Source organism: Oncorhynchus masou, chromosome 2 (assembly GCF_036934945.1).
Source record: "Oncorhynchus masou masou isolate Uvic2021 chromosome 2, UVic_Omas_1.1, whole genome shotgun sequence".
NCBI lineage: Eukaryota > Metazoa > Chordata > Actinopteri > Salmoniformes > Salmonidae > Oncorhynchus > Oncorhynchus masou.
This window is the reverse complement of record NC_088213.1, coordinates 31,918,904-31,942,905: the sequence shown is the minus strand read 5'-3', so window position 1 is coordinate 31,942,905 and position 24,002 is coordinate 31,918,904. Positions and strand designations below refer to the sequence as shown.

General features: G+C 42.6%; 2 protein-coding genes and 1 long non-coding RNA gene across 4 annotated transcripts; 1 reads left to right on the top strand and 2 right to left on the bottom strand.

The window, feature by feature from the left end:
• Positions 1–96: 96 nt before the first annotated feature.
• Positions 97–7,225, bottom strand: LOC135558699 (glucose-fructose oxidoreductase domain-containing protein 2-like). Of its 2 annotated transcripts, XM_064992746.1 has the most exons (3): positions 6,960–7,225; positions 3,105–3,451; positions 97–2,300 (listed from the first exon to the last, which is right to left on the bottom strand). In XM_064992746.1, the coding sequence occupies exons 2-3, from the start codon at positions 3,355–3,357 to the stop codon at positions 1,384–1,386; spliced, it is 1,170 nt and encodes a 389-aa protein (XP_064848818.1). In that variant the 5' UTR covers positions 3,358–3,451; positions 6,960–7,225; the 3' UTR covers positions 97–1,383. The 2 variants fall into 2 exon arrangements, with proteins under 2 accessions (XP_064848818.1, XP_064848827.1); XM_064992755.1 differs by lacking the exon at positions 6,960–7,225 and having other exon boundaries at positions 3,105–6,952.
• A 125-nt stretch (positions 7,226–7,350) lies between these two features.
• Positions 7,351–11,982, top strand: LOC135558726 (uncharacterized). Its single transcript, XR_010458390.1, has 3 exons — positions 7,351–7,640; positions 11,368–11,464; positions 11,769–11,982. It is a non-coding gene; the product is annotated as an uncharacterized LOC135558726 (long non-coding RNA).
• A 2,498-nt stretch (positions 11,983–14,480) lies between these two features.
• LOC135558720 (centromere protein T-like) lies at positions 14,481–24,001 on the bottom strand. Its single transcript, XM_064992795.1, has 14 exons — positions 23,697–24,001; positions 23,155–23,258; positions 22,846–22,975; positions 21,984–22,140; positions 21,737–21,830; positions 21,481–21,617; positions 18,628–18,709; positions 18,381–18,532; positions 16,898–18,160; positions 16,361–16,705; positions 16,178–16,281; positions 15,930–16,093; positions 15,598–15,702; positions 14,481–15,487 (listed from the first exon to the last, which is right to left on the bottom strand). The coding sequence occupies exons 2-14, from the start codon at positions 23,241–23,243 to the stop codon at positions 15,355–15,357; spliced, it is 2,955 nt and encodes a 984-aa protein (XP_064848867.1). The 5' UTR covers positions 23,244–23,258; positions 23,697–24,001; the 3' UTR covers positions 14,481–15,354.
• Position 24,002: the final 1 nt, after the last annotated feature.

The following is a 24,002-nucleotide window of genomic DNA, read 5'->3' as shown; positions in this document are numbered from 1 at the left end:
TGGATTACTTTACACTACTGGAAAACATTTCCATTTTATCAGTAATTTTTGAAAACCCTCACGTCTGAGTAAATTAAACACGCACGGAAGCAGCAATACTAGTCATATTTATTAACTTGGGAGCTGACAGGATTGCACGGTGTTTTCACAGCCTCTGTCCACTCCACTGAAAATAAAATCACAGGTATTGTGTGTAACAGTGACAACACCAAGTAAAACTGAACTTAAAACAAAATATAAATATCCATTTGTCTTGTTTTGCACGCTTTGTACAAAATAAAATGCAGTACTACAGGATATTTCTTAACGTAGCTCTTTATTAGCTAGCAACAACTGCATATTCACTTATCTCCCAACTATGATCAACTGACCATGACCTAACCCTCTGGGTGGTCTTAACCAATCATAGCACAGTATGATACGGCGGTAAAATGCATCCAATTATAATTCAGTATGTTTACACATATGAATATTACACCATTAACAAACATCTTATAGCTTATCAGACACATTTCCACTTACTGAACACATACTAATTAAATAAAACAGCCTTTCTTAGTAAAAACGCAAAAGTAAAAATGAAATAAATACAGTAGTCTTTCCACCATATCGGTCAGACAGATTCTATTCACAGGCTTGCACACAGGACAGGGTTGTAGTAGCATTTTATCAATGCAGGAGATGCTGATATGGAAAATGGGATCAACAATCAATATATTACAAAAATACAAATATACACATCAAATAATAATTAACTGAAAGTCAAGGGGGATTGCATATGAGTAACTCTGCTGTGATGGCAGTCTGATGATGATGATGATGATACGCATCATCTTGTAAACTCTACGAGAAGTTGTAAAGTTAGATTTTATGAAATTCTTGAGTTAGTTACTTTTAAAATAGTAACTTACTATGTTTTTTATGTGTATAATACACATTTGTGTAAGAGAAAACCCAACATTTCATCTGTGACATGTATGTAAACAACTCCAAACATTTCTTTCATCGGCAGAAGTAGTGAGGCACAGTGAGAAACTGTAGCATGAATACTAAACACTTCCTCCTTCAAGGTGTTCACTGAATAGATAGGAATGTGTGTCGGTAAGGTGAACTAGGGTCGGATTGTCTGGAAAATGTAAAAACGCACACACAAAAACTCTGCTGAGAAGAAGAGTACACATCCAGTAGAAGGTGTGCCCACCAGTCTGCCTGCCTGTGGCTTCTTGCAGGGCAGGATGCTGTGGCTTTCAGTGTGGCCCTGATGCACGGAAGAGGTCGCCAGACACAGGGTAGTGGTTGATAGGGGACAGTCTCCTCAGGACAGGCCATAGAGACTGTCTATAGGTCATTTATATTAGTGTGTGTGTGTATATAAATGAGTACTCAGTTCTTGTTTATCAGCAGCACCTCACAGAGGTTTTGGTTGGGATCTGGTTCCTGAGTCATGACCTCCACACTTTCCCACTCACCGCTGCGGCTTGACCGTTTCACCGCCTCCACCACCGTCTGCACGTACAGCCCATCCTCAAACGTCGAAGCCATAGCAACCGGCCCCCGCGCCCACAACCGACGCTCTTCCTGTGCCTGGAAAGCATCTTTTAGAGCCGTAACCATGGAGCCTAGCCCCCGCAGGTGTGGCAGGGGGACATCCTTGACCTCTTGTCCCGTCCCTCCGCTGTCCCCTAGCAGCAGCTCCTCCCCTTTCCCTCCATTGCGCTGCCCATACAGCTCTGTCCCCCTGGCAACCAGCATCCCTGCTGACCCAACAACCATCACCTCGTGGACAAAGGCCCCCGGCATGTTGAAGTTCAGAGTCACAGTGCAGCACACTCCTGACCCAGTCCCTACCCCTCTACCAGAAGCAGACCCTCCCATCAGCATCTGGAAGAAACTGAAGTCATCACTGGTGACGCAGCGGATCCCGTGGATTGCTCCGTTCTGCCCCAAGAACGTCCGGAGAAGGCCGTGCACCCGCACCGCCCGTGCTCCCGTCAGGTGACTCAGCAGGTCTACGAGGGTAGAGCCAACCGTGTGGAGCCCGCCACCCCCCATCAGCTCCTCGCAAGTCCAGCCATATGATTGATCGAGCAGACTGGGACCATAGACACGGGCGTCGCATACTTGCAGCTCACCCACGTATCCCTCTGCCAGCAGCTGTCGCATTGCTACGAACGCTGGTAGGAAGCGCAGAGCATTACCCACAATGCTCAGCAACTGGGGGTAGTATTGCGCAGCAGTCACCATCTTGAACGCATCCACAGCGGTAGCAGCCTTCTCACATACCACATTCTTACCTATCCCTGAGAGAGAGAGCGAGAGAGAGGTGTTCTTGAAAACACCTCTATGCTTCAACAACCACCATGTGTGTATGTAGGCTGTGGCACTATTTATTAACTGTGCGTGTGTCTATATGCAAATATAACCTCAGCCCTGACATTAAAGCCCCACCCAACACAGAAATTCCACCATTCGGTCGACTCAGTATGAGGAAGACCATACTGTCCAGACCACTCTGCCGCACGTGCATGCGTGCACACACACACACACCTCCCTCCCCCTTCCGGTTGGTGGAGACACTCTCAGGAAGCAGAAACTAAAGCAGGATGCTGAGGTCAAAGCTCAGGAATTCACCCAGATAAGACGGTCACCTCCTTTGACATAACCTACTAGTACCTCAAAACTCACGATTCAGTTAAAGCTTATAGGCAACTATTGTAAATCAATCAGAATACAGTGAAAGACAGAGCGGGCTCAATAGAGACTAAGAGAAGGGATGTAGTGAGAGAGGAAAAAAGAGCCTCAGACGTGGAGAGGGAGAGAGATGGGGGGGGGGGGGGGCATTGCTTCCCTACAGCCTCGTCAAGTATTTGTGTGCTATGAAAACACAGTAAGAGTATTCTGTGTATTGGCTGAGCGTTGTGTAGGCATTGTGCCAATGTTTGTGGTGTAAACACTGGGATTTTTACATCGATTAACCACGCTCTCCCACGGGGCAGAGGCAGGAAAGAACCAAAGTCTGCCACACTTCCTGGGTGGGGCTGGACACCATAGAACCCAACTGTGTGTGTGTACAAGCGTGCATGCATGCATTTGTGTTGTCTTACCCAGGGCTTTGACTGCAATCTGCCGTGTGAGTGGGGGTGAGATGTAGATGCAGACCAGGTCAACATCAGGGTGCAATAAGACATCGTCCGATTGGCTGGTGTGAAACAGAATGCCCAGCTCCTGCGCCAGGGAGCTTGCCTCCTCCTCGCTCCTCCCCCAGAGCGCGTGTACCTCAAACCCTTCCCCCCGCAGCAAAGGAACAAGCACCCGTGCCATACTCCCTGTGCCAAACACACCAACACCAGGCAACATTGCTGCCACTCCACTTCACTGTGTGTCTGGTTGGCACCACACAGACACACAAGCATTCCAACTTCGTCCTCACAGTGGTAGTATCTGTTGTTGCCTGGCCACACAGGAAAATGTTTTAGAATTATTATTATGTAGAATGGAGAAACTAAACGTTGAATTACTTTTACATGTATTGCACGATTATAAACGTCCACGACTACCTGCTCCTCTGTCCTACTATCTACACATTAGCTACAAATTGTTAGACCAGATGTGATTTAACCAAAGATTTTTGGTATCCATTACTGCGAGTTACAGATTTGCCTATAAAAAACGTTGCCAGAGGTTTTTCAACAAACCTGGTATTGATTGAGATAGACCGGGTCCACCCCAAAGTGTCGCATGTCATGATAACACTCATGTCTCGATCAGTGAGAGAAGATTTTAAATAGACAAGATGGCGTCGTACACATTGTTAGATTACTTTATGGAGAGAAGCATTTATTCATTTTAATAACGGAGCATTTTAGAAATTCCAAACGCACCACTTGCAACTGGACATTTTTGTAGATACATGTTTTGTCGAATCGACAACGAGGATAGTGTCGCCAATATCAGGTTAGTTGAAACTTATTCTCTATTCATACCTATGGTTCTATGGCTGATAAGCAAGTAATTTACACTACAGAACTGCAAAGACGGCTACTTATGCATGTGTGAGTTAAGCAGAACCATAGCTCTCAAACCCCCTACAGTTCTCAGCCATTAGCTTTCCCCCAGACTGCCTTGTGTGAACTACAACCACAAAGCTGTGTTTTAACGTTTGGAAATGTCAAGTCATCGCTTGCAATACGGCCCTCATCAGCGAGAAACAATCCTTCAGATAAAGAAGATACTTAATGTAGCAGTTTTGCACAGTTCCAAATTATTTCTTGCTGACATGAAAGGTCCATATGCTTCCAAAACCTTACTGCAAGCGATACATGATAAATTTCAGACCGAGTGACGGGGATCTCGAACAAAACTTCCCTCTAAAGAAGACACCTTTGCAAAATTAGTCTTACTATGTGTAATGGAACTGAGAGTCATGACCTAGGGCTAGGCAGAACCATATCCAGACTGAACAAAAATATAAAACGCAACATAAGTGCATGTAAGTGTTGGTCCCATGTTTCATGAGCTGAAATAAAAGATCCCAGAAATCTTTCATCCACACAAAAAGCTAATTTCTCTCAAATTTTGGGCACAAATGTGTTTAAATCCCTGTTAGTGAGGCTTTCTCCCTTTCCAAGATAATAACACTATGAAGTTTCTAAAACTGTTTGAATGATGTCTGAGTATAACAAAACTCATATGGCAGGCAAAAACCTGAGAAAAAAATCCAACCAGGAAGTGGGAAATCTGAGGTTTGTAGTTTTTCAACTATTTTCCTATCAAATACAGTGTCTATGGGGTCATATTGCACTTCCTAAGGCTTCCACTATATGTCAACAGTCTTTAGAACCTTGTTTGATGCTTCTACTGTGCAGTGGGGGCAAATGAGAGGGGGTAGAGTCAGAGGTAGAGTGCAGAGTGCCATGAGCTGACCACGCGCGTTCACATGAAAGTTAGCTTGCTTTCCATTGCATTTCTACAGACAAAGGAATTCTCCGGTTGGAACATTATTGAAGATGTATGATAAAAAAATATATACATCATTTGACATGTTTCTATGGACTGTAACAGAACTTTTTTGACTTTGTCTGCTCGCGCGTCATGAATTTGAATTACTGGGCTAAACGCACAAACAAAAAGGAGGTATTTGGACATAAATGATGAACTTTATCGAACAAATCAAACATTTATTGTGGAACTGGGATTCCTGGGAGTGCATTCTAATGAAGATCATCAAAGTGAATATTTATAATGCTATTTCTGACTTCTGTTGACTACAAAACATGGAAGATATCTGTTTGGCTTGTTTTGGTCTCTGAGCGCTGTACTCTGATTATTGCATGGTGTGCTTTTTCCGTAAAGCTTTTTTTATTTTTTTTATTTGACACAGCAGTTGCATTAAGGAGAAGTGCATCTAAAGTTCCATGTATAACACTTGTATTTTCATCAACATTTATGATGAGTATTTCTGTAAATTGATGAGGCTCTCTGCAAAATCACTGGATGTTTTTGGAACTACTGAACATAATGTGCCAATGTATACTGAGATTTTTTAAATATAAATATGAACTTCATCGAACATGTATTGTGTAACATGAAGTCCTATGAGTGTCATCTGATGAAGATCATCAAAGGTTAGTGATTCATTTATCTCTATTTCCACTTTTTGTGACTCCTCTCTTTGGCTGGAAAAATGGCTGTGTTTTTCTGTGACTAGGCACTCACCTAACACAATCGTTTGTGGTGCTTTCGTCGTAAAGCCTATTTGAAATAAGACACTGTGGTGGGATTAACAAGAACTGTATCTTTAAAATGGTGTAAAATACTTGTATGTTTGAGGAATTTTAATTATGAGATTTCTGTTGTTTGAATTTGGCACCCTGCAGTTTCACGGGCTGTTGTCATATTGATCCCGTTAGCGGGATCTCAGCCCAAAGAGGTTTTAAGGGAGCATGCAATTGGCATGTTGATTGCAGGAATGTCCACCAGAGCTGTTGCCAGAAAATGTAATGTTAATTTCTCTAACATAAAGCGCCACCAACATAATTTTAGAGAATTTGGCAGTACGTCCAACAGGCCTCACAATTGCAGAAGACGTGTAAGCCGTGGGCAAGCGGTTTGCTGATGTCAACGTTGTATACAGAGTGCCCCATGGTGGGTTATGGTATGGGCAGGCATAGGCTACGGACAACAAACACAATAGCATTTTATCAATGGCAATTTTAATGCACAGAGATACCGTGACAGGATCCTTAAGCCCATTGTCCTGCTATTCATCCTGATGACATCACCTCATGCATCAGCATGATAAATGGCAAGGATCTGAACACAACTCCTGGAAGCTGAAAATGTTCCAGTTCTGACATGGCCTACATACTCACGAGACATGTCACCCATTGAGCAGGTTTGGGATACTCTGGATTGATGTGTACGACAGTGTTCCAGTTCCCGACAATATCCAGCAACTTCGCACAGCCATCGGAAAAGAGTGGGACAACATTCCACAGGCCACAATCACAGCCTCATCAACTCTATGTGAAGGTGATGCATCTTGCTGCATGAGGAAATGGCGATCACACCAAATACCGACTGGTTTTCTGATCCACCCCTTACCTTTTTCTTTAAGGTATCTGTGACCAACGGATGCATATCTGTATCCCCAGTCATGTGAAACTAATAGATTAGGTCCAAATTTATTTCAAATGATTGATTTCCTTATATGAACTGGAACTCAGTAAAATCGTTAATTGTTGCGTTTATTTTTGTTCACATAAGTTAACTTGTTAGTTAACATTAAAGATCCAGTGGCTGGGGAGACAGACGCCCAGGGGTTCTGGATAACGATTTAGAAAATCGATGAGATCTGTATAACCACTCTTGTGACTAGGATATATTTTGGTGGTTTAAAAAAAGTCAAAAGATGACTTTTGCTCCGCCGATTGTTAGGAGGCTATGCCGTGTAACGTTACCTGCTGATGTGATGACGTCCCCAGTCTCGGTCAGACTCCCGGTGGTGGTTTAGTCTGTGGCAACGAGACTCACCATTCACATTCAGGTCAAAAGTTAATGGTATCAGAGCAAGACTCTCAATTTATTCACACTTCTGTATTCTGTCGTCAGTATACTTTTCGAGGTTCACTTTGGGCATCCGCGTTCGCCTAGCATCCGTCTTTCTTCACGGCGTTGTCCTGATGAGTTTGCGCAGTGTTGTCCGAGAGACACAATACCAGGCACGTTCATCAGAGCAACGCCCGGACTGGTTCGGAGGAGGGCTCCCAAGCCATCAAGACCCACGCCATTGGCCGTTCGATAGCCAATGGGCTCTCAGCAATGCTTTCACCACCGCTTTCGAGCCTTCGAGGAGAAGCAGTCTGCCTGCAGCAGTGCCCGGTCCAACCAGCTAGTTCGATTGACTGACAGCGAGTTAATGTAAATTAAGGAAGCTTGCTAACGAATAAGATATGGTTTACGAATAGAATTGCTTGTTTTCAGATTCAAAAATAGAGCTTAAGTTGCATCATAGACATTGTCAAAGACGTACACACATTGGTATGCTGCGTTGCACTTCATGAAATCAAGAAAAAAAACTGGCGACTTTGACAGACTGAGCAGTAGCCTACACTGGAAGAAAGTGAAGACAACTCAGCAAGGTAGCTAGTTACTATAATTTATCTGTCTATGATGTGTCACTCTGAAATTACAAAATGTCTGTACATTTTTATTTCAATAGCGTGTGCATGTCGTTACATATAAAACAGCACCCACCAGTATCATGAAAGGTAATAAGGAAGTCGACCTAATGGTAAATGTTAATTCTGAAATATTGTGATGCATGGCATGCATACAAAAGTATTAGTTATTACATTAATGCCATTTTGACATTTGTTTCTATATATATATATTCGTTTTTTGTATAATTCCAAGACATGTCAATCAGCAGTAGATCCAACAGTGTCCTCCCCTCCCCTGGTATGGTGAAAAGCTGAGGGATGGGCCTGGAGAAATATAAATGATCTCAGATTCATAGATGGCGCTATGGATGCAAGGACTGACCATCCATGATATCAAAATTATAGTTTTAACCATGTTTTGTGGCTATATAGTGTTTGTTTACAAACGGATTAAAACAAGTATGTATTTTGGGTTCTGATGGGACAGTTGAACTAAGCTCTTGAGGCATTTCTAAGTTATATTCTTCAATAATCATTGGATACATATTTAATTTAAGTCCAAAAATGGAAGTACTGTAGTAACTTCTGATTTCCCCCTTTAAAGTCTGCACATTGGACAAACTGTCAATGCCAATTGGAGACTACCCCACTAGAATAAGAGGTCAACCACCTCCGTACTCAATTGCCTGTCTCTGCCACCTCAGAAAAAGCAGTGTCTTGCCCACATCAAGGCAAAGAAACCAGTCAAGATCCAGGTGGGAAACTGCTGGCAGACCAAGCTAGGGCTGCCCAAGACAGAACAAAGTAACAAAAAAGTAGTTTTAGGCCTATCTTAAAATACTTGTGTCCCCCCCCCCCCAAAGGGCTTATTATATAATAAAATGTAGCCAAAGCTATGATATTAAACAGCGTATTCTTTTATCAAATATCTATTTTCATAGTGTTAATAGTTTATTGTAATAATACTCTGTTGTGTGTTTTTAATTTGAATTGTGCTTGATGTATCTGACACCCCAAATTAAGTTCCCTCTGGGAAAATAAAGTTAGTCATACATGCTATGTGTTTCCAATAACCTTAACTTGAATATTGAATCCATTTGTCACGAGTGCTGCAACAGGGCTGTGCTGTTGGCAACATTTCTGTTTTCCCATATGTAGAGGGTCCAAGTGGGAGTGAGGTCAGTGAAGATGAGGGAGGGGCAGGAGAAGTTAGCAGAGTAGGCCTATATATTACCTGAGCTGGATGTGGTAAAATATGGGATATTTTATGCAGACAAATAGTCAAGTCATCTATTTCCGAATTGGTTAAAATAAGGTTAGGTTAAAGGTCCAATGCAGCCATTTGTATCTCAATATCAAATCATATCTGGCCTGGCAAAAAATTATGTACCTTTTTACTATGATTGTTTTCAATTAAAATGGTCAAAAAGAAATCAAAAATCTTAGCAAAGAGCGATTTCTCAAGCAAGAATTTATCTAGGACTGTCGGACTGGTCAGATTGGGGAGGGGAAAACTGAGAATTAGCTGTTATCGGCAGAAAGGTTTGGAACTCTATTTCTTATTGGTCTGTTAACTAATTTACTGCCTGGTGATGTCACTAGTCAGGCCAAAACTCCATCCCACCAAAGCAGGATGAAATTCCATGCAGTCTTGTCAAACAGCTCTTACATTAAAAGGGCATTATCATAATGATCATAATCATGATCATAATTATCATAAACATAATCAACAGTGATTGATCTGTTGCTCTGCAGAGAGGCTGATTGAGACATTGTACTCTCTTAAGGTCTGGTTTCACAAGCGAGTCAACACTCCAGGAGTCATTTTCATGATGCCTGTCCAGGGTCTTCATTTTATTCTTTTGGTTCATGGTACTGTTGGCAATTTCGTGGCATGCCATGCATTGAAGAGACAAGATCTCAATTTATGTGACCAGGTCTGGGTGGATGTGGTTTGTCACATTCTCAGAGTGGGAATTGTCATGGCCCTTGTGCTCCAGCATCTTTCTGATACACACTTTTGAGGTGGGCCCATCATTGATGTCAATGCACACATAGACCTTACAGCTGTTTGCCGTAGTGTCCTGTGGCTGCCGTGTCGACTTTCCTCTTGCCATGTGTTTTTCACAGTAAAAATGAAGTGGTTGTGTATTTAGACTTTTGTAGTCATATGTCCCATCAAGGTTACTGATATAGCTTTCGATATACACCTCCACCTCTGCCCTTACGACTCCTTTTGAAAGCACTCTTAATTTTAAAAATCCATTCTGGAAGAAAATAACATACAGCATATAATTTCACTCCTCTACCTTTACCTTATAAACTGCCTCTACCCACCCACAATCATATTTTTATTGAATTTTGGGTCAGTGGGGCCCCTCAGAAGGATTTTTTTAAACAGCCCCCCAATTCACTAAGTCCCCTGCAAATAGGCCTATTGAGAGCACTCTCTGAGGTGAATTACCTCTGAAATTATGTGCAAGCGAGCGCTCTCCGACTTGTCAAATCAACCAAAAGCTATTGTAATATTTTACATTATATACAAGTCCATTGTAATGATGGGTATTAAATCCTAGACAATCATTTTCTAACTATTTTCATTAAATCACTGAGCCTTCACCTACTTCCTCGCTCCAATAAGTTTCTTCTCACACAAGTCTTAAGTACACTCCTGAGGGGAAGACACAGGGGACAGCTGATTGGCAGATAATTAACATATTCAAAACCAAAAGGTTTAGTGGTAAGACAAGTTTTTAAATAATAATTTAAAAAAAGACTGATCAGCAATTCAGCTTATTAAACAGACATATGTACATAATTTATCAACCTCTTTCCTTGGGTTCGAGTGGTTTTTAGGGTTCTAATGCACTGAATCAGTGCTAATGGAGTCACTACAGACCCTGGTTCGTTTCCAGACTGTATCAAGTTTTGCAACAGTGAAGTAAAGTGTAATTTTTTACGGTATACTCATGTATAGCTAATAGCTATACATAGCTATAGGCTAATTGGTATTTCAGATCAAAATGATGAATGTTTCTGGGATAGAAAATATCCTAAAACAACAGTTTGCTGTCTAAATATTTGCCTGTCATATTCATCTTTTGATCTGAAACACAAATTCAATGAGTAAACAGCAAAAGGTATTGTAGCGACCCGCACAGACAGCTGTGTGTTATGTGTTAGGCTCGTAGGTGGTTGTGTTGTACTTACCAGTACCCGGTGTTTGCGGGGTCCGACATGACAATCAACCTGCTATCTGCCAATCACGGGAATGCCTGGAATGTTCTGATGCCGGGCATCCTGGCGGTTGGCGTAGTGGCGTGGAGGGGGGTTGGGCAGGGGGATGGAGCATTGGAAGTTAAGACCAGGTTTAGCCTTTGTTCTCTCTCTTACGTCTGGCCTTTACAAGAGGTCACGGTTGGCTTGTGGGGTATCTTTAGTTTATTTGGTGTGGGCTACGGCCAAACAGTAGCCTGTGTAAAGTTGGGTTAATAAACCATCAGTTCGTAAACTCAACCCTCTGTCTGGACAATTGTTACTTTATGATCTAGTCAGGTCATTACAGTATTACCAACTTTACCACACTGCTCCAATATTTATGCCACAAACAAAACTAAATACTGTTTGTATAGCGAACTTAAATCTCACATTTAATGGTGTTATTTATTATGTAATGGTTGTATGTTGTTTTTCTCTTCCTTTCCAGAGATGGAGTCAATTTAGCCAACGAGCTCACAGGAAGGACAGGAGGAAGAGTTGTCTGGTTGTTGTTTTGACCTTCTTCTCCAATGGGTTTTGAGCAGGTGAGGAAAGAGGATGTGAGGAATCAAGGAACTGCAACTGAGATTTTCCAACTGTCCTTATTCCGCTTACTATGTCCTTGTTAGACTTTTTTTTAGTTGACAATTAATTGAATTCATGAAGTAAATCGTTTCTCAATATTTAGGATAACATTCATTATTAGTTGTACATAGATTGCATGAAAACTGACACACCGGAGAATTCAGATTCTTGTACAAGACTAAAGGTTAAAATGTGTGTTTATCAGTATTGTGGCTACACATTCACTTTTAGTTTTCAAACACACCTCTCCTCTCTGTACCTCAGATCTCCAGTGCCCTGCCCTTTCTCTCTTTATGGTCATGTCTGAAGTTCCCTACTACGTCTAGGCTTTATGGAGTAGTCCCTGCATCTGTCTGCCGTTGTGCAAAAAAATACATGCTCTGGTTCTCTTACAGATTACACATTTAATTTTGTTGTATTTTTACACACACAAAGTTATTTTTTAAAACATTTTTACAACACATACCTGTCATGTTCTTTCCTGTACTTGAATACTTATTAAATTCTAATGTTTTCATAGTCCGTTTCATTTGTTTATTAATATCTCATTTAGACAAGATGAAAGTAAACGCATTCTCTTCCTAATTTTTTTTTTTTTTTTTTCACCTGCATTGTGTCAGAGCAGTGAAGATGGTGGTAAACTGTATTATTTGTATGGTCTCTAGGTTACCTTTTCCCATTATCATACTAACTGTATGTCCTATAACTTTAGAGGTCCTGCTATTTTGTGGACAACGGTATATGTTTCTTAAATAACCTTGGTGTTAGGGGGCTCTTAAAAGAGCCGTTTCACTTCACGGCATACTGCCATGGGACTTCACCTGCCGGCGATGAAGGAGGTGGTCAGCTTCTCCCTCACCTGGAGTGCCTGCCTGGGGGTGTTGGCACCTGCCCTGGTGACATCAGGTAGGTGACCATTTGGCGTGCCCGTCTCCATCCGGAGTGGCTCCTGGAATGACCTCTGCAGGTAGTTGTGGAGAATACATGTTGTGGAGAACATGTGGTCTTCATGCAGGCATCGACATTTGAGGGGCTGAGACCAAGCACTCCGATACATTTCTCCACCGGGCTGCCAGACCCCCAAAGACGCATTCAACAACTAACCTTGACCTGGATAGTCGTTTGTTAAAGATCCTTACAGCCTTTGGCAATGGCAACTGGTGTCCAGCATAGGGCCTCGTGAAGTTGGGTCTCAAGGAAAGGCCTCGTTGCCGACGAAGACGTGGGGAACAGGTCCCAGGTCTTCAGCCCCAGGGTGTGATGCAGGTGGTGGAATCTCCAGTGTTTGAAAATAAAGGAGAGCTGCACACTCTAGGAGCTCAGATGCAAAAAAACAAAACAAAAAAGCAAGATTTTGGATCTGAGCTCCTAGTGTGCAGCTCTCCTTTCTTTCAAGTTTTCTACTCGGCTAGCCAGCACCTCGCCTGAATAGGTGTGCGTTTCTTTTTCTTCTAGGAATCTCCCGGAGGATCCCGCCATCACTTCCCTTGCCGTAAGCACCAACATTGACGACATGGAAACAGTAGATGGCATCTACAACAGCCAAGAGTACAACTTAATATGTACCCTTGTTGTAGAATTGCGAACCCGAGCATGGAGGAGCCTGGATTAATACATGTTTACCAGCAATGGAGCCAAGACGGTTGGGGAAATTCCACCTCTCCAGGAACTCTGCAGCTATGGCCCTCCAGTCTTCCTCCTTGGGGACAGACATGTATTCACCAACCAGACAGTCCCAAATGGCATGTGCCACAGAGGGGCAATGCCTACCACTGTGGACCGCCCAATGCCTGCTACTGTGGACCGCCCAACTCCGAAGCTGAATCCGATGATTCTGTAGGAGACCCATCCCCAAGAATCTGAAATATAATTCAAAATAATTATCAATAGTGTGTAACTTGAAATTCCACCCACATATATCTACTCATACCTACCTCATTAGTTTATTATTCTCTAATTATATTGTAAGTCAAACATCATTAACAATGCCTTGAAACAATACAATTCAGTCTGACTGTATCAAACTGTAGCCCAGGCCAACTCTCCTCTTAGCACATTTTTTTCTTTCTAGAACCTAAAAGGGTTCTCCGGCTGTCCCCATAGGAGAACCCTATTCGGTTCCATGTATAACCTTTCCCCCAAAGGGTTCTACCTGGAACCAAAAAGGGTTATCCTATGGGGGAAGCAGAAGGACACTCTTGGAACCCTTTTTTTCCTAAGTAATTCCAATAAGAATTTAACGATTGACTGTCTTGAACAACAAGGGGTCCTGGAGAAGACTAGCCTACCTTCATCAGGGCAGAAGGCACCCCAACTTTCTTTTCATTTGGTAACATTGTATAATTAAGGGATTTTAAACCAACTTTGGGAAGTTATAGTCCGAATGAACATTCTGTTAAAGTACATCTGATGCCACATGGGGGCTATTAACTAAAGAGCCATTCAGCTAGCTAGGTTGCACATAAAATATCTAATCAATCACGGTATCAAAGGCTTTTAAAATGTACTAGAATTTAGCTTACGGGAGAAGAATCGCCAGGCGTTCAACTGGGCTGATGGACTTCCGGTAGTTGGTTTCCATCGGGGCGATCCTGGCTCCAACAATCCGGAGCAGGTGATTGAACTGGCTGCGGTCCAGACGAAAGTAACTTCGAAATTCCTCTCCAATCGAAGCTTTTGAATGATACGGAACTCCTCTCCATGCTTTCGGGACTTCAACAATTTCTGGACCCACACAGACCTGCGCTTTCCGCGGGGCTGGCCCCGAACACCGGCCCAACAACGCGATCAAGACAACCTTCCACAACGTTGGTTTCATTGTTGAAAGAGCCTACGCTGCTGTCTTGACTATTTATTATTGCATTTCGCTCCAAAACTATGCATTTGAGGTAAATGATAGGCTCTCACAATTTTTTGATTTCATCGAATAAATATGTATGCTACTTGGCAAATAAATGAATAAAATATGTAAAGAAATTAAGTAATTCAACTTTTTATTATGGAATCCACTTTTTTACTGGATGTGTGCAACAAAAATTCAACATTCTACGCATACCATTTAATGCATACATTCGATTTACTACACAACGGATTACAACTGCCTCTGCAACGCAATATAAGGCAAACGCAGCGTTGCACTGGAAATGAATGTACTTCTAGTGCACCAAAACGCAAGACGCAGTCGGTGTGTTCGGCGCGTACGGACTGAAAACTGACCGTTTACCAAGAACCAAACGAAAGCAAACAAGGCGAACGAAAACCGGGCCTACCTGAATTAGTCCAATAGAAACTGTCGTATGCATTTTCTGTTTGGAGTAAATGGTTTGTTGCAAAACGTTTTTAAACAGAATTGGAGTAATGATTACACCCCAAAGTATGGAATGCGAAAGTTTGAATTATTGCTTTTTTATTCTGACTGTACTGTGATTAGCTGGGTCGATTTTGAAAACTGGGGGCAGCATGAGGACAGGGGACATTAGATTAGTGTCTACAAACTATTGTGCTTGTATTGGTTGTGTCTTTCAGGTTGCTCTGATGGAATCCAATGCACTCATAACCTCAGGGCTTTAAACTCCAGTCTCCTTTCTCATCCAAAGGCACGTACAAATGCCAGACTACTGAATAAATCAAATAAAACATTTTGCAGTAATATTCGACAAATATAAAAGAAAGCCATATTCAAACAAATACAACACATTTACAACAGGTTACATCCAGGTTACATGGTCTTGTCCTGGCTGTGTTTGAATGAGTGTCTACAAATAATAAATGAACAGCTGTTCATAGATAATCAATCAAATATATAGAACATCAGCCCTCATTTGGGCTGATCATTCTCAGTATAGGCTGATCATTTTCTCCTCGGTTTGGGAATGACGTAGTTACCACTTGTTGCCACAGGAATGAGGAGCTTTCGGGATTCCATTGGGAGATATTTCTCAATCAACACATTTACTGGCATGCTGTCAGTCACAAACCCCTGTCTGGAGAGAAAAACAGAGTTAGAGAAAGACGAATGCACGCACACACGACAAGGAGATTATACTACATACTGTACACTTAAACACCTGACGAACCACAGCTATAAACAAACCTCCGCATCAGCAGCTCTACGTCCTCTACCTCAATGGTCTTCCTCTTGGCGTGAGCAGCAAACGTCTCCAAGTCATCAGCTAGCCGGTCAAAGTAGCGCTCCATTCTGGTAAGTAAATGTTAAACATGCATTCATCCATCAATACCTTATCATTAAGAAAGTCCTCTATTCTGTCACTAATACATACATCAATGAATTTAACATCAACGATAAAAGAAAAGTTGCATTCTGATGTTTTCCTGTCTTTAAACAGATCGGTACATCACGAAATCACTTGATGTGCAAGTTAATGAACATAAGCACTTTCCCCTAAGATAGATGTAGATTCTTACATCTCCTTTAGGACAGGGTAGACATCTGTAGACACCTTGGTCTTGGCGAAGTGTTTGAACACGCTCATGATGTAGCTCTTAGAGAGACCAGGATCCTTCTTGGCTGATCCAGTCCGCTTTCCCCTCACAGCTTTGGGCTTCACCGCAGCAGCACAGCCGAAACACTGAGGCCCCAAAAGACAGCAGATTAGGTCACAAACTAGCACACAATACTACTACTAAAATGATTGCATGTGTTTGTGTGTGACTTGCCTTGGTTGAAGGTCTTTGAGAACAGTGGGTGTGGCCAGGTGGTCAATAGTCAGAGCATTCCTCTTCTCTCTGACAAACGCAGGAGTCTTCATGGACAGCTCTGTAGGAAAGAAGGGGTTAGTCATCACAACATATACACATGTGCACACACACCTGAATACAGATTTTGTGGATCCAACCTTCACTCCAGACACCATCCCCCTCTTCCACATCATCCCAGTCCCCCTCATGCTCAGCTGGGCTCTGGGCAGTGATTGGGTGCAGGGATGAGTTGCTGCTGTGAGGGGCGTTGTTCTCAGGTTCAAAGGTCATCTCTAAAGGAGGCATGGAGTTCTCCATCTCCTCATTGCCAAGGCTGGTGCCAGTTCTACTCAAACCTTCCAGCTCATCTTCCTGGGGCAACGGGGAGGGAGGGACGCTGCCAAGGGTTACTGTGCGGGTGTGGTTGCTCTCACTAGCTCCCACCTCCGGCCCGCTGTGCCACTCACCAGCCGTGTCCCCCTGTGACCTTCTGCCTGCCCACCCTACAAAACACACAAAGACATCAATAAAACAGTCTCACAAATACTACATTAAATAATAGAATAGACCTACAAATATTATTTTTCAAACATGAAAGACTGAACTGTCTTGTTGACAAGCAGTATTTGAGCCAAGTGAAATACTGTCCACATTGGACAATGCCACATCATGCTCTCATTACCAACCTGACTCACCAGTCTCTGTAGGATGGAGCGCTGCTCCCATGCTCTTGTAGCCCCTCCCTCCTTCCATCACTCCAGCAACCTTGACGCCACCCTCTGAGCAATAAGCTCTCCGACTGATGTGCATCGCATTGTGTGTTAAACTCTGTGATATCAATCTTTTTTCCTGCCCTTCTTCCACTACCTGTCCCCCTTCATCTGCTACGTCCCCTGCTGTCTGAGATTCAGCCACCTCGTCCCCTGCTGTCTGAGATTCAGCCACCTCGTCCCCTGCTGTCTGAGATTCAGCCACCTCGTCCCCTGCTGTCTGAGATTCAGACACCTCGTCCCCTGCTGTCTGAGATTCAGACACCTCGTCCCCTGCTGTCTGAGATTCAGACACCTCGTCCCCTGCTGTCTGAGATTCAGCCACCTCGTCCTCTTCTGTCTGAGATTCAGCCACCTCGTCCTCTTCTGTCTGAGATTCAGCCACCTCGTCCTCTTCTGTCTGAGATTCAGCCACCTCGTCCTCTTCTGTCTGAGATTCAGCCACCTCGTCCTCTTCTGTCTGAGATTCAGCCACCTCGTCCTCTTCTGTCTGAGATTCAGCCACCTCGTCCTCTTCTGTCTGAGATTCAGCCACCTCGTCCTCTTCTGTCTGAGATTCAGCCACCTCGTCCTCTTCTGTCTGAGATTCAGCCACCCCGTCCTCTTCTGTCTGAGATTCAGCCACCCCGTCCTCTTCTGTCTGAGATTCAGCCACCCCGTCCTCTTCTGTCTGAGATTCAGCCACCCCGTCCTCTTCTGTCTGAGATTCAGCCACCCCGTCCTCTTCTGTCTGAGATTCAGCCACCCCGTCCTCTTCTGTCTGAGATTTAGCCAGCTCCTCATCTTCTGTCTGGGAGTCAGCTACCGCTTCTACAGTCTGTGATTTGGACACCTTCTGTCTCACTGAGTCCTCTCTCTGCCCAACATCTCCAGCCAAATCCTCTCCATCTTTGTTGTCTAATTCCATCTTGTCCTCATTTGGTTCCCCTACCTCCTCCATAATTTTCTCATCCTCATCCTTCATCCCTCCCATTTCTCGCTGGATCTGTGTTCCCGTGATGGTGTCTTTGTCCTGGGTGGTGATAGTGAAGGTTGTTGCTGTGTCAACAGGCAGGGAGTAGAGCGCTGTGTTGCTGGTGATGATGTCATGGGTGATGTCAGGAGCGGTGAGGTCACTCTGTCCCAAGGTAAACCCCTCAGACCGAACGGTCTCACTGAGACCCTGCTGATCCTCCCTAACACTCACCTCTGAAAAACAGGGAGAGGGAGGAGGGCGTGGGAAGAGAAAAAGAGAGGCGAAAGAACTAGGTTTAAGTTCTACTCTTCACGCAAAATGTAGTCTTACATAAGTCTCAATTTCATATTGTTCCAGGTAATTTAAGTACATATCAAACAATATAATACACAGAACAAAAGACAAACAGAAATATAAGGGGGGAAGAAATGAGATGCAGAGGAAGGGGCTTACCAGGGTCTCCACCCATCGCCGCCAGTCGATTCTGTAGGGCCTCGTCAAACTCCTCAAGGCAAATTTTTTTACGATTTGTTACCTTCCTTTGAAATCCCCTTTTCTCAGTCCGAACATCCACAAAGGGTGTTTTCAGGGAGAAGGTGATAGAGCTAGAAAATGTGTGAGAACACAGCCTCAGTTACATTTCTGACATTCACCACTGAAATTCAATGAGTATAAGTTTTTCCAATTTGCAGCTCTTTACTTTGGAGAGGCAGAAGACAGGGATGAGAGGTCTTTTTCTGTTGCACTGCCACCTTCAGCCTCTCCATCTGCAAAAAAAAAATCTGAACATAAAATTCTATCAGAAAATGAATACATCCATCATCAGACTCCTAACCAACATGCTATGAGACAGCTTCTACCCCTAGGCCATAATACTGCTAAATAGGCATAAGACTATTAAATAGTGAGTCCATGTAGCCATGAATTATATGCATTGATCTGTTCTTGCACTGACTACACTACTATTCAAAAGTTTGGGGTCACTCAGACATTTCCTTGTTTTTTAAAGATAAGCAATTTTTTGTTAATGTTGTTAATGTTATAAATGACTATTGTAGCTGGAAAAGGCTGATTTTAGTGGAATATCTACATAAGCGTACAGAGGCCCGTACAGAGGCCCATTATCAGCAACCATCACTCCTGTGTTCCAATGGCATATTGTGTTAGCTAATCCAAGTTAGCTAAGAAGTTTTAGGTTATAGTTATTATAGGAATTATAGGACTATTTCTCTCTATACCATTTGTATTTCATTAACCTTTGACTATTGGATGTTCTTATAGGCACTTTAGTATTGCCAGTGTAACAGTATAACTTCCTTCCCTCTCCTTGCTCCTACCTGGGCTCGAACCAGGAACACAACGACAACAGCCACCCTCGAAGCAGCGTTACCCATGCAGAGCAAGGGGAACAACAACTCCAAGTCTCAGAGCGAGTGACGTTTTAAATGTTATTAGCGCGCACCCCGCTAACCATTTCACATCAGTTACACTAGCCTCATCTCGGGTGTTGGTAGGCTTGAAGTCATAAACAGCTGCTGGCAAACGCATGAAAGTGCTGTTTGAATGAATGCTTACGAACCTGCTGGTGCCTACCATCGCTCAGTCAGACTGTCAAATCAAATCTATCAAATCATAGACTTAGTTATAACATGATAACACACAGAAATACGAGCCTTAGGTCATTAATATGGTCAAATCTGGAAACTATCATCTCAAAAACAAGATGTTTATTCTTTCAGTGAAATATGGAACCATTCCGTATTTTATCTAACGGGTGGCATCCATAAGTCTAAATACTCCTGTTACATTGCACAACCTTCAATGTTCTGTCACAATTACGTAAAATTATGGCAAATTAGGCGGCCCAAAGTGTTGCATATACACTGACTCTGCGTGCAATGAACGCAAGAGAAGTGACACAATTTCACCTGGTTAATATTGCCTGCTAACCTGGATTTCTTTTAGCTAAATATGCAGGTTTAAAAATATATACTTCTGTGTATTGATTTTAAGAAAGGCATTGATGTTTATGGTTAGGTACACATTGGAGCAACGATACCCACCACATTGATTATATGCAACGCAGGACACGCTAGATAAACAAGTAATATTATCAACCATGTGTAGTTAACTAGTGATTATGATTGATTGATAGATTTTTTTTTTTGAAGATTAGTTTATTGCTAGCTAGCAACTTACCTTGGCTTACTGCATTCGTGTAACAGGCAGTCTCCTCGTGGGGTGCAATGAGAGGCAGGTAATTAGAGCATTGGACTAGTTAACTAAGGTTGCAAGATTGAATCCCCCGAGCTGACAAAGTAAAAAAAAAAATCTGTCGTTCTGCCCCTTGAACGAGGCAGTTAACCCACCATTCCTAGGCAGTCATTGAAAATAAGAATGTGTTCTTAACTGACTTGCCGAGTTAAATAAAGATTAAATAAAGGTGTAAAAAATACAATCGGACAAATCGGTGTCCAAAAATACAGATTTCCGATTGTTATGAAAACTTGAAATCGGCCCTAATTTTTCGGCCATTCTGATTATTCGGTTGATCTCGAGTTGAGACTTGTGTATTGCGGGTACTATTTAATGAAGCTGCCAGTTGAGGACTTGTGAGGAGTCTGTTTCTCAAACTAGACCCTCTAATGTACTTGTCCTCTTGCTCAGTTGTGCACCGGGGCCACCCACTCTTTCTATTCTGGTTAGAGCCAGTTTGCGCTTTTCTGTGAAGGGATAAATCCACAGCGTTGTACAAGACCTTCAGTTTCTTGGCAATTTCGCACATGGAATTTCTCAAAACAAGAATAGACTGACGAGTTTCAGAAGAAAGTTCTTTGTTTCTGGCCATTTTGAGCTGGTCATCGAACCCACAAATGCTGATGGTCCTGATACTCAACTAGTCTAAAGAAGGCCCGTTTTATTACTTCTTTAAAATCAGGACATCAGTTTTCAGCTGTGCTAACATAATTGCAAAAGTGTTTTGTAATGATAAATTAGTATTTTAAAATGATCAACTTCGATTAGCTAACACGTGGCATTGGAACACAGGAGTGATGGTTGCTGATAATGGGCCTCTGTATGCCTATATAGATATTCCATAAAGAAATCTGCCGTTTCCAGCTGCAATAGTCATTTACAACATTAACTATGTCTACACTGTATTTCTGATCAATTTGATGTTATTTTAATGGGCAATTTTTTTGGCTTTTCTTTCAAAAACAAGGACATTTCTAAGTGACCCCAAACTTTTGAATGGTAGTGTATATGCACTTACAATACTAATATACGGCTCATAAGCAAACATTTAATGGTAAAGTCTCCACCTGTTGTATTTGCAGAATGTAATAAATACAATTTAATTTAAACATGAACCCATGAAAAGTGGAATTGTCAGTGGGTCAAAATGAGTGGAACAGAACATTTCTTCTCATATAGAGCAGTTAACCAGTATGTTTAATCACACCCTCTAACACGTTTAGAACATGCTCCAGTTACAGATGTCACACAAACTTAACCATGCGCACACACTGTACAGTGCCGACCCTGACCTTACCTTCATGTTCAAGCTGCCTGTTGAATGCTGTTATGTTGAGACTCCGACGTGGTCGCTTCCTGCTTAGTCCCTTCACTGTATTTGACAGGTTTACTGTGGTGGTCATGTCAGGGAAATCTAAGTCAGACAGCCCTGTACTAGGAGGCACAAACAAAAACAAGGTGTAAACGCACAAACACATCACCACACCAATAATGCAGAGGGCTGTGTGTCCTGAGTGCACCTATGAGCATATCGTCCTTGTCTGTCAGCATACCTTGGGCGGTTGCTGTGAAGACTGGAGTTTGTGGAGGGCAGCTCTGGCTCCTTCTTGACTGGCCGGTCCTGAACCAGAAGGGATGTCTCCGGCTCTGACCAATCAGAGGAGACAGAAGAGCAACAAAGACAAAGATCACTGAACAACGGGCCCTAATGTGCCCATGATGAGCATATAATAACACATCCATCTTACCGCTAGTCAATAATAAAGGCACTGACCCACACACTGTGACGACAACACTCACCTGTTTGCAGGATCCCCCTGAGTAGGTATCTAGGTGTGATGTCATCATCATAGAGAAGTGAGGCTGTGGCTGGTGCAGGCGTGTTTATCTTCCTGACTCCCTCTGATATAGTCCGCCTCTTACTGGGTGGCACTGGCGGGGTTAACCTGGAAGTGCTCTGTAAGAAAAAGACAAATGCAGATGAACTCAACACAAGCCTTGTTTAAAACAGTTTCTCTGCCCAACACAGACAAACGAACAGAAAGACAGATCTCCAAAGTAACACCGAGCAGACACTACAGGAGTGTCAAACTAAGACATGCTGTCTTGACAAGGATGTGATTCCATAGCTAGAACGAGCTGTGGCTCAAAGCAGCCTCAAATGTTTTCAGTCAGATATTCATGCTTGCCCTACAGAGTTGAAATATCTAACCAATACATTTTTAATTGAATAACATTGTGTGTAAAGAGCTGTAACGATTTGACACTTTGGCAAGGACAAACACATACTAGTAGTATTCATCGCTCCTGCTCGAGAGTACACATTCTGGGTGATGCGATACAATGTCATCATCTCACTGGCTCCTTCTCAGGAGAGCTCTCATTGGCTAATGCTGATCACCGTTCTCAAATATTGTCATTGCATATGTCACACTACAAGAACATTGCAGATTTTGTGCAGATAAAATATTAGGATGTCAAAGACAGGATCGGAGCCCTCTGATTACGTCTCTGACCCGCCTACATTAAACAAGCGTAGCTGATGGCCGCGCACCCAGAGTAGGCAAGGACATTGGGATTTTGTCTCCGATCTCAAAAACTTGCCTGAGACAGCTAAAATTGGGGCCAAAAATCACATAGTGTAGACCCGGCTTAACCAAACCTCATGAAGCTTCTTTTTGATGCTCTGTTTGAGGGCCTCCTGTGGTGTAAGGGTCCCAACATCACTCCTCCTTAGTCTGATACTACGTCTGACTCTGGACCCCAGGGACTGGAACTGAGCCTGGGAGGCACTAGAGAGGACATAACACACATGGCTTATTCCATTAAAATTACACATTTTATCTCGAGATATCACAGTTGACAAGAGAGAGACTTTCAAACTAACACTCGATAACCCTTGCCAAAGCAAGTTTAGTTGATAGATAGTAGTAGGTACTGTGGGTGACACTTTTCGACAGTGTTGATTTACCTGCGGGTAATTGGGGACCTGGAGGACTCTGTATGAATTACACTTTGCAGTAGAACTCGAGCAGACACGTCCTCGTCTACAGAATCCATGGCATAACGTTCAGTCTGTCGAAACAGAAGAAGTCAACGTTTTATCAATATTCTGGAAATAATTGACATGCTGTCATCTTTAATTAGCTAGCTAACTACTGGTTTAGCACTTGCTAGCTAACGTTAATGCAAATAAACACATAGCTTACTACTTCTGAAAGTAAGTGGGGCGACTAACGCTTTAAAGTTAACTTCGCTAACGGATTAAATAAAATAATTAAATAAATAAAACGTAACTAAGTTAGCTATCCATGCTAGGCTAAAGTTAGATATATCATACACTGACTTACACAATCAAGGAATTCTACCGAGTCGTGTTCACGATACGTTAGATTCGTGTCGCCTCTTTATGTGGAAAATCACCGTTTTGATGTGCTATTTTATGAAAGTATCAGAAGCTTGCTAGGATACAATCAAATAAATACAATAAAAAGCTTGCTAGCTGGTGTTTACCTTTCAGCGGGTGGCTCCCGCGTTTAAAATTCAAGTAAAAACTCGCGAGATGAGAGTTTATGGAATGCATTACGGGACTTGTAGTTTATTTAAGTTCTGAGTTCTGATTCACGCTTGCTTGGAAAGCAGTAATAATGGATACAATAGTTAAACATCTATCAACATAATAAAAGTCTGCGACATTATATACAAATACGTCTAAAAACATATTAATTGTGCGCAACACTAAACAAAATGTCATATTTTTGGGGCGACCTGCTTAGGACACAAAACAGGAAGTTGTAAGCATTGTGGGACGTGTAGTTC